Below are 10,181 nucleotides of genomic sequence, written 5' to 3' on the forward strand. Positions count from 1 at the left end.
TTATCAACTGTAAAATTAATTAATCAATTGATTGTAAGAGCATAGACAGACGTAGTTTCTAACTTGCCCACGGTTCTGCCTTGAAGGCTTGAACACGCATGCTTATCTAATTGCTGTCTAAATCAAACTGTGAGCATGCATTAACTGCTACGATATGATGAAGGCAAAGCAAGTTATTTTACATTTTGGTCCTGAATTCCATAGGACCAAATTAGAAATTTACAAGAAACACATCATAATTGAGTTCTGTGTTTTGGTACGTTTTTGCGGCGGGGAAGAAACAACCGGATCGAATCCGTTGAGATATTCGGTCCGACTCGGGTTCTAGTCATCCGGGAAAGCCGGTCTGACTCCAGACCGCGTCGCGCACACGGCTCATGTCACGGCCCTTGAGCGTCCGGCCGACGCCCTCCAAAACTGACGTCGCCACGCTCCACCGCCGCGCCCGTGCCAGGTACTCGTGCGGCGGAAGCCACTCACCGTCCCCGGATTCCTCCTCCTCCTGTTCCTCGGCTTCCCTCTCCTCCGGCGACCCGGATCGGAGCCACTTTGGCCATACCGGCACGTTCACGGGAACTGACGCCGCCGCCGCCCGATGCCCCTCGCGCTGCTGAGATGGGTGATATCCCGCCTGCGAAGCCCCTGTGCGAACGTCCTCGAAGGCGAGGGTGAGCCCGCCGACGAACTGCCTTCCCCAGCGTCCGCGGTTCGGACGGCCCATTCGCCGACCCGGAGCTCTGCCTCCGTCGTCATCATCGACGTCGGAAGACTCTTTGTGATCACCATCATCCTGTAAAGCAAGCCACACGTCATCCTCTTCGAGGTCGGGAAGGTCGTCAGTGGCATCGCCGGAGCGCGCGGGCGCGACGAACAGCAGTTCTGCTCCGCGTCTCCTTCCCTTAGCCATCAGGTGGAGAGTTGGGGGTGCGGAGGCGGGGAAACCCTGCACGGCCGCGAGAGGGCGAGGGAGCGCCGCCCATTTATAGACGGAGCACCATCCATCACCCACCCATCGGTCCTGCGCTACTGTGCTCCGTCAACGAAAGGCCCCACTACGACAGCCCGCCACCCTGCGGACCCAGTTCCACGTAGGTAAGGGAACGGGTGGACTTCACCATAGGTCGATAATCATTAATTAACTAATTTAACGACTGGAAATTAGATGGCACATTCGACGGCTGGGGAATTTGGAGTCGATCAGTGGCCAAGTCCCACTTGGATTTCTTCTCTTCAAGGAATATAAACCAAACAGCACTCGATGACCTCTGCCGTATCCATCCACGTAGGTAACCATCATCTTTACTTCGAATATTTAAATTTCCAAAAAATTATCTCGGAATTAATTACTAATTAACCTAAAAAAGAGCACCCAGGCCAGACTCCCCGAGTAAATCGCACCATCTTTATGCAGAAAAATAATGATCATAACGAAAGAAACAACTGACTTCTTTGGCTCCTCTCATGTGATAAATTAGGCATTTGACTGGGTTAATTTTTTTGGGCATGACAGGGACTTGGGATTACTGTTGGGGATCGAATTAATAGAATCTAATGGTGGATTCTTATGGTGCTTATTTGCTGTCGGAGTGTATTTCAAATTAAATTTGCGTGCGCATATATCAGTATTAATTAATCAAAAGTGAAGGTATCAGGTAACTTCCGGCGGCACAGAGTTGCGATTTGGTAGGCCATGTTTGTTTGGTGATTAATTCACGATCGATCGCTTAAATTAAACGAAACACACGAACATGGGTTTCAATTTCATGGCATTCTGAGTTAGGCCTGATGTAATAAAAAGGCCATCTACTCCATCAACTCATTGGGAGGGCGTCCGATATATAGTTTATTGCACTCTCGCAGCTAAAATTTCAAATCATGAGAATGGTAATTCATTCATTCTAGGACCTAAGGGCCTCCTTGTCCTCCCACTTGTTCAATCTCTTCTTAGCCTCTTCCACCTGCCACCAGCATCAGCAATTAAGACTCCGTGAATTAAATTAACTTCAATTATTCAACTAATTAGTCTAGTTCAAATTAGTTACCTCTTTGTTCCAATCGGTTCGGCAGGTGACCCCGAGCAGGATGAGTGTTTGAATGAAGGTACCACTCATCATACCTCCCCAAATCCCCTGTCCCAAATTAAAGAGCCGTTTTACGTGCAGTGAGTTAAACGTTGGTTCTTAATTATTCAATTGAAAATTTAGAGTCGGAATTAAGCAAAAAGATTTAATGACCTTGACTCCTAGACCAAGTTTGAAGCCGAGGAAAGAACCAAGTGGAATACCAACTATGTAGTAGCAGCCGACGTTGACGTAGGCCACAAAAGATTGCCATCCGCATCCAACGGCGACGCCTACAATTGCAGTTGTAAATAAATTAGTGGCCGTAGTTTGATCGGAAATGACTTTAAAATGGCAATTAGCAGACTAATCGATGAGTTAATTACCAGATAAAACGGGTTGGATTCCGTTGAGGATGATGGTGACGGCGAGCCAGGGACAGAGGTCGGAGACAGCGCGCCCCACCATCTCTCCCTCGGTGAAGGCGTAGCCGACGTAGTCGCGGAGGGCGAGGATGATGATTGCCACTATCACCGACAAGATGAACGACATGGCCGTCACCACCGCCACTGAGAACGCTGCAGATTTGGGATTCCCGGCGCCCAGCTCGTTGCTCACCCGCACACTGCACAGCATTCATTATTTATAGTAATATCTTTGCTGATTTTTAAAAAAATGGCTTTAACAATAGAATCATCTTAGAGATCATTTAATTTTGATATAGTAGATAATGATTGTCGGTGATCATCACTGACCTGGCCGCGGCGTTGAATCCAATGGAAATCATGAACGCCCAGCCGCTAATTGTCACGCTGCGCCAACGATGACAGAAACAGAAACAGGGGGAAAAAAAAATATAAATTAACCTAAAAACGGCGTTGAATTGGATACGCATTTTGTCAGATTTTCAATTACCAAATGGAGAGGGAATCAAGAGCGAGCTCGGGGTTCTCGAGGAGGCCGGCGATGAGCACCAGGATCTGGAAGTACCAGGTCTCCAGGCAGAGCATGACAGCGGAGGCGGACGAGAGCCGAAAGAACTCCGGCATCCCGGCGAAGGCTTGACAGGTAAACCCGGTCCAGGTGGCCTTGCACCGGCTGCTGGTGGCGATGTAAACGAACTGCGCCACCACGATGATCCACCAGGAAATGCTGAGGACGAGGGAGGCACCCAGCAGGCCCATCCCCAGCTTGTAGACCACCAGCCAGCTCGCCGCCAGGTGCACCACCAGCGTCACCGCCGAGATATAGGCGTTCGGCGCCACGATGCTCTGCGCCTGCAGGAACTTTTGGATGGGGAAGTTCGCGGCGTAGGCGAAGATCTGAGGGATGAGGCCGTAGACGTAGACGGATGCGGCCTTGGCGATCTCCGGGGACTGCCCTATCAGCACCAGCAAGGGACGAGAGAAGGCGTAGATCACCGCCAGTGGGACGCCGGTGGCCATCAGCAGTACCGTCGAGCGCTGCAGGTACACGCCAAGCATCTCATACTTCTGCGCTCCGTACGCCTGTCCGCAGAGAGTCTCCACTGCGCTTCCCATTCCCAGCTGCGCGCAGATTCTCGCAACGACTCATTAATCGCTCAAAAACAAGATCAATTGCTCTCAAAATTCCCAAATTGTTGCACTTAATTTGCAACAGAACAGAACATCATCCATGCAGTGTAATCGATTAATTAAGGATATATAACAGCCAATTAAGGCCTCGTGATTTATTTTTTAATTTAAAGCAATTTTGTATATAATTTTATTAATGTTAAGGTTATAGAATTTTAGTGTCGGCCGGATTAGTATTTTTCAAGCTAATGATTATTTTTTTTTAAAAAAAAAATACTAAATGACAAATACGAGTAATGTGATAAATCTTGAGAGTCGAGCGATTCGCATGAAAAAAAGAGAAGCATCACGTCGGTGCAGCAAACTACCATGACACCGTAGGTGAAGATCTGGATTCCGCTGTTGCCGAGGGAGGCGGCGGCGAGTTCGAGGTTGCCGAGGTGGCCGGAGAAGATCTGGGCGGACATCAACATCATGAAGTTGAGCGTATAGACCACGACGGCTGGCCCCGCCAGGTAGACGAGCAACCGTACCTCCACCAGGGAGGCCATCCACATGCGGCGCGTCCACGGGAGGGAGTCGTCGCTCAGGATGCTTTCCAGATGCCCACCCACTCCGTGCACCGCCTCCGGAGTCGGAGACGTCGGCTTTGGCGGCGCCTCCTTCTCGGAAGTGGCCAAGAGAGGTGAGGAGAGTTCCTCCGGCGAGCCGGCGGCATAGGTCGCCATGCTAATACGCTAATTAGAATAAAGAGAAACTCGTTACTATATATATTAATATATTTCTATAAATTAAGTTAAGACTTTCCCTTTTTTTAATTATTATTTTATTATTCTTTTCCTATTTTAATGTTATATATTTCAACTTCTAACTTACTTTTAATTATTTTTATTAATAAAAAAATCGGAGTCTGCAGTAGCAGTCTATGCTCCCCTAATAATTTGTTTCTGCTTTTAATTTTTCTTTTAACTTGTAAATTTTTAATTTATTTTTATCTATATCTATATTTTATTGATAAATACTAAAACGGAGGGTGTAGAGTTTTGTTTTTTTTTAAGTGTGAGCTTATTTTGGCGTTCTCCGTCAGTTTAATGTTAATTCCTTTCTGTTCGCACTTATGATGCAACTGAAAATATGTAGATATTTTAATTTGCAATGTATAATTGATCTGGAACACTTGATGCCGTCTTACAAGTTTGCTCGTCCATGCAAATTTATAACCTTCTCGAAGGATCAGTTTTCTATGACTTTGTATTTTTAAATTTTCTTAAAAGGACAAGATCTTAATCCAAATGCATCAAGTAATCTTAATCTCGATGAGATTTTATCTGATTTTCTAGCTAAAGGAATTGACCTTACGTCTATGGATATGAAATAACCCTTCATTGACACAATTCTACTTGCAAATAGCAATTGGCTTTGTGATCTAATCATCTAATGTTTCAAATGTATTATGATACAGCGAATAATATGGGACTCCGGAAATTAGGGTTTAAATTAAGAGGGTCGGTTGACGTAGTCGTTAAAGTCAAAAAAGGATCAACACTCGTTGCTAGCATGGTCACATGTCTCGACCGAGTAGTCTAATAAATCGAACTGCTAGTCCCATCAGATCCCAAGTCCCTTAAGACCGAGGAAACCTCAAGTTGTATCAATGTCATTCAAAGTTGAGTCATGTGTTCTGACCGAGTGGTTTGGTCGATCAAACTGTCAGTCTGATCGGACATGCTAGGCACACAACCCAACTAGACCGAACTCTTTGGCTGAGCAGAGGGGTCGAGCGGAGGGTGAATCCTTGAGAGTGACATCATTTCTTAATCCAACTCGACCGCATCTGCAAACGAGATCTGATCGGGCTACAAAGGGGATTCGGTCGACTGTTAGCAAAGCATATTAAAGACCCATCAACCCAATGCCCTAATATTCTCTTTTGACATTTTGTATAAAGATTGTCAGAAAAATAAAGGAATATTCCCTATGTAATCTTTATGATGGAAACTTCTACTCTGCAAATCACATAGATGGTGGGTCCATTTTTGAAAATATGTCAGTATGTCAAAATGGTCGACCCTATTTTAGAAATACATCAAGATTCGTGCAGAGAGGAAAAGTAACATTATATAAGGGGGTCTCCACCTACAGGCGCAGGTATGCTACACTATGCAATATTACGCACTTAGAGTCCATTGTTCATTACATCCTGCTTACTCTTGACTACTTGATTGACTTGAGCGTCGGAATACCTATACCGGAGACCCCTCCCTGGCCCAGTTGTTGACGTTTTCTTTCCTCTACTTTCTATTTTGACACACAAGATTGCTTGACACCCTCTGCTTCCAGCTCAAAGTCTTCTCACGGTTAACATCAGAGGCACCTACCTAGCGCATCGTCTTCCTCTATTTCAGACATGATCAAATTTGACGCCATTTATGGGAACTTCTCCTACAGTAACTTTGTAACAAGAAGAGTTGGAGTTGCTAGTAGCCGCCCAAGTGCAAAGATTGATGCAACAATAACAAGAAGCAACCGGGTGTCCTTTGCCCAATAACCCGGTTGTCTCGATGACGTACCCACACACTGAATGAGGGATCTGAGTGGAAGGGCAAACTAGAATTGATCCCTCCCCCTTCGATTGGCTTCACACAAGCACTTGTGTAGCCGATCGACCTTCCGCCCATGCCCCTCTCCCCAATCGTGTATCACCGGGTACTGTTCTGAACTCCATTCGATCATATGGGTCGAGGGGAGAGGCCCCAACGTTTGTTTTGTGGAGATGTGCCCGCCCAGGATATTGGAAAGGGGGAAGGCCCCTATGGCCAGTTAGCTTCCTCAAGCGAGTGAGTATGTCATTCTCCTAGGAAATATTAGAGGAGAAGTTACCGAGTCAATTCCAACTCTTAACAATCAGAGAGTACATAGGAGTGACCGACCCAAAAGACCATCTATTCAAATTTGAAAATGCAACTAATCTTTTCTGAAGGATAGGGATATAATGTAGTGTCCAAAATCACTTATTTAATTAAGAGAATTTATTAAATTAAATTATAATTTAATTAGAATCCAGATTTATTTAATTAAGGGATTTATTGGATTAATTATAATTAAATTTTAAATTTATTTAATTAAGGATATTTATTGGGTTAATAATAATGGCTCATTTGATTTAATTAAAAATTTACTTACATAAATATATTTAATTAATTCAGCTAGCCCTAAATTATGGAAATTTGATTAATCAAGTATAGTAAGAAAACAGTAAGACCTAAATATACAAAATTTATAAAAACCTATTATTTACATAACATATGTGAATTTTTGTATAAATTATTCATCTAATTAATATAGAAGTAAAACATTATTAATATATTATACATAATATAAAAATATATAACTAAACAAAAATAAGTAGAATATAATATATATGTGTAACGTGTATTATGTAGAATATATAGTATACATTATAATTAAAAAATTGTAATATCAAAATATATAAAATTATATATATATATATATATATATATATATATATATATATATAGAGAGAGAGCGCGCGCTAATGTCCTGTGCTTCACACAGCGCAGGACATCAACGTAATTTTCTTTATTTTAGTTTTTTAATTTTGAATTAAAAAATTAATATTTTTTTTTATATAAATCTTAAATACATTAAGCTATATCCCCTAAATAGATTATAATATTCCATAACTACTTAAATCGTGGTCGCGATCCGGCCGTAAATGGTTGCGATTTCTTCCTGAGTTCATCGTCCCCATCAGATTATAGTTTTTGTTTGGAGCGGGCTACCGGAGGCCTCTGGTGGTGGATAAGTGATCAGATTACTGGGCGCAGAGCGAAGGTGTCCTTTGGGCGGCCTCCAGTCGCCAGCTCCGAACAAAAACTATAACCTAGCAAGGACGATGAACCCAGAAAATAATTGCAACCATTTGCGGTCGGATCGCTTCCACGATCCAGCCGAGAATACGAGTAACATCCCCTGGACCAAAAAAAAAGTGATCCAGAAAATCATGCCAGATAAGTCTGAACCCTAAAAATAAAATTTTTAAAAATTATTTTAATTAATTATTTTAATTTAAAATTTAAAAAATTTAAAAAAAAATTAAAAGAAACAAAAGAAACGGAGATGATACACTGCGCGCGCACAGTCGCATACTATGCGACGCGCAGCGTATCATCTCCGTATATATATATATATATATATATATATATATATATATATAGTTTTGATACTGTGCGTGACCGCACAGTGCACGACTGTGCGCGTCGCGCACAGTATCAGCGCTTTTTTTTTGTTTATTTTTTATTTTTTTTTTGTTTTTTGAATTTTAAAAATTCAATATTTTCTTATTTAAAATTTAATATATAGGTATATCCCTTAAACACATTACAATACTCAATAAATACTTAAATTAATTTTATTTTATTTTTTATTTTTAAACCAAACACTATAACTTAATTAGAAGGTCTAAACCCTATAGGTAAAATCTAAAAAAAAAACGCTTTAACACTATACCCAAAGCCTGAACCCTATAAATAAAATCGTAAAGAATTTTTTTAATCATTTTTTAATTTAAAAATTAAAAAAAATAAAAAAAAAAACAAAAAAAACGCTGATACTATGCGCGACACGCACAGTCGCGCACTATATATATATATATATATATATATATATATATATATATATATATTGCAATGACGTAGTATTAAGAAACTATAACCTGAATTATATGTTACTATGTATAGCTAATATAAACATAGGTGTATATAAATATAAAATTAGTATATGATTATAGACTTCTATTTAAACTTAGTATTAAATTTTATAAAAATAATATAAATGATTTAGCATTTATAAAACCTATAACTTATGGATTTATATATGTGGATATATAGGGAATTTTATTAAAAAATAATAATAAGATACCAATATATAAATATTTAGTATTTATATAATTTATGTGTATAAATAATTCTTCTAAATAAGGAAATGAAATATAAATAACATAATATATATATATATATATAGAGTATTGATCTCCTGCGTGACGCGCACAGTGCGTGACGTGCACTATGCGCGACTATGCGCGTCGCGCAGGAGATAAATTAATAGCTTTTTTTTTTAATATTTTAAATTAAAAAATTAACATTTTCTTATATAAATTTTTAATACATTAATATATATATCCCCTCAACATATTACAATACTCAATAAATACTTAAATTATTTTTTTTTTATTTTATTTTTTAAAACCAAACACTATAACCTAATTGGGAAGCCTAAACCCTAGAGGTAAAATCTAAAAAAAAATAGCTTTGATACTATAACCCAAATCCTGAACCCTAATTAAATAGCTTTGATACTATAACCCAAAGCCCGAACCCTAGAGGTAAAATCTAAAAAATAAAATAACTTTGATACTATAACCCAAAGCCTGAACCCTAGAAATAATATTTTTAAAAATATTTTAATTATTTTTTTAATTCAAAAATAAAAAAAACTAAAAAAAACTAAAACCAGTGATATCCTGCGCACTATATATATATACACGATTATGATATACTGCGCGACGCTACATTACGCGACTGTGCGCGTCGCGCAGTATATCAGATTTCTTTGTTTTTTTTTAAATTTTAAATTACAAAATAATTAAAATATATTATTTAAGATTTTATTTGTAAGGTTCAGGCTTCCTAATTGGGTTATAATTTTTCAGTTAATTTTTTTTAAAGATTTTACCTCTAGGGTTTAGGCTTTCCAATTGGATTATAGTATTTAGTTAAAAGAAAAATTAAAAATGAAATAAATTTAAGTATTTACGGAGTATTGTAATGTGTTAAGGGAATATCTTTGTTAATACAGTTTGACCTGACTGTTATTTTGATGTTGACACTGATTTAAGTTTGTATCAGATATTAATTAAACTCAGACTGATTAATGATCAAGGTTGATCATGTGGAGAGGAAAAGTCCAAGTACAGATACTTGGCACGCGAAGTCGGAGAGGGCTGGTAGCTCATTCTCCAGACTAGGTCAGAGAGGGTTCAGTAGCTCGTTCTCTGGACCGGACGAAGTCGGAGAGGGCTCGGCAGCTCGTTCTCCGGACTAGGTCAGAGAGGGCTCGGTAGCTCGTTCTCTGGACCGGACAAAGTCGGAGAGGGCTCGGCAGCTCGTTCTCCGGACTAGGTCAGAGAGGGCTCGGTAGTTTGTTCTCTGGACCGGACAAAGTCGGAGAGGGCTCGGCAACTCGTTCTCCAGACTAGGTCAGAGAGGGCTCGGTAGCTCGTTCTCCAGACTAGGTCAGAGAGGGCTCGGTAGCTCGTTCTCTGGACCAGGAAGACGTTAGGGTTTAGGGCTGGGAAGCTCTAAAACCAACAGAGGCGTTGGATCGGTCTGTTGACCGATCCAGTGATACTTTGGCTGTCTGGATCGGTCTGGTGACCGATCAGTAACCACACAGTAGCTCTCTGTGGGTTATCTGATCGGTCTGGTGACCGATCAGTAAGAAGAGAACAATAGGGGGATCAATAGGGGGATCGTTCTGTGGACCG

At 40.6% G+C, this 10,181-nt stretch overlaps 2 protein-coding genes across 2 annotated transcripts; both read right to left on the reverse strand.

Moving 5' to 3' along the window:
• Positions 1 to 328: 328 nt before the first annotated feature.
• Positions 329 to 907, reverse strand: LOC122003578. The gene has a single exon (XM_042558675.1). The coding sequence runs from the start codon at positions 905 to 907 to the stop codon at positions 329 to 331; it is 579 nt and encodes a 192-aa protein (XP_042414609.1).
• A 950-nt stretch (positions 908 to 1,857) lies between these two features.
• Positions 1,858 to 4,344, reverse strand: LOC122010199 (protein DETOXIFICATION 40-like). Its single transcript, XM_042566651.1, has 7 exons — positions 3,985 to 4,344; positions 2,976 to 3,607; positions 2,816 to 2,872; positions 2,447 to 2,685; positions 2,235 to 2,353; positions 2,043 to 2,129; positions 1,858 to 1,958 (listed from the first exon to the last, which is right to left on the reverse strand). The coding sequence occupies exons 1-7, from the start codon at positions 4,342 to 4,344 to the stop codon at positions 1,899 to 1,901; spliced, it is 1,554 nt and encodes a 517-aa protein (XP_042422585.1). The 3' UTR covers positions 1,858 to 1,898.
• Between the last annotated feature and the right edge of the window lie 5,837 nt (positions 4,345 to 10,181).

This window comes from Zingiber officinale, chromosome 1A (genome assembly GCF_018446385.1).
Source record: "Zingiber officinale cultivar Zhangliang chromosome 1A, Zo_v1.1, whole genome shotgun sequence".
Lineage (NCBI taxonomy): Eukaryota > Viridiplantae > Streptophyta > Magnoliopsida > Zingiberales > Zingiberaceae > Zingiber > Zingiber officinale.

Bases quoted from the DNA above. Each gene is read 5' to 3' on its own strand.
- LOC122003578 (XM_042558675.1), bottom strand. From the start codon at position 907: ATGGCTAAGGGAAGGAGACGCGGAGCAGAACTGCTGTTCGTCGCGCCC.
- LOC122010199 (XM_042566651.1), bottom strand. From the start codon at position 4,344: ATGGCGACCTATGCCGCCGGCTCGCCGGAGGAACTCTCCTCACCTCTC. The intron at 3,608-3,984 runs GTAGTTTGCTGC...ATCTGCGCGCAG, and splicing joins TCTTCACCTACGGTGTCATG to CTGGGAATGGGAAGCGCAGT. The intron at 2,130-2,234 runs GTCATTAAATCT...AATTTGGGACAG, and splicing joins AACTTGGTCTAGGAGTCAAG to GGGATTTGGGGAGGTATGAT.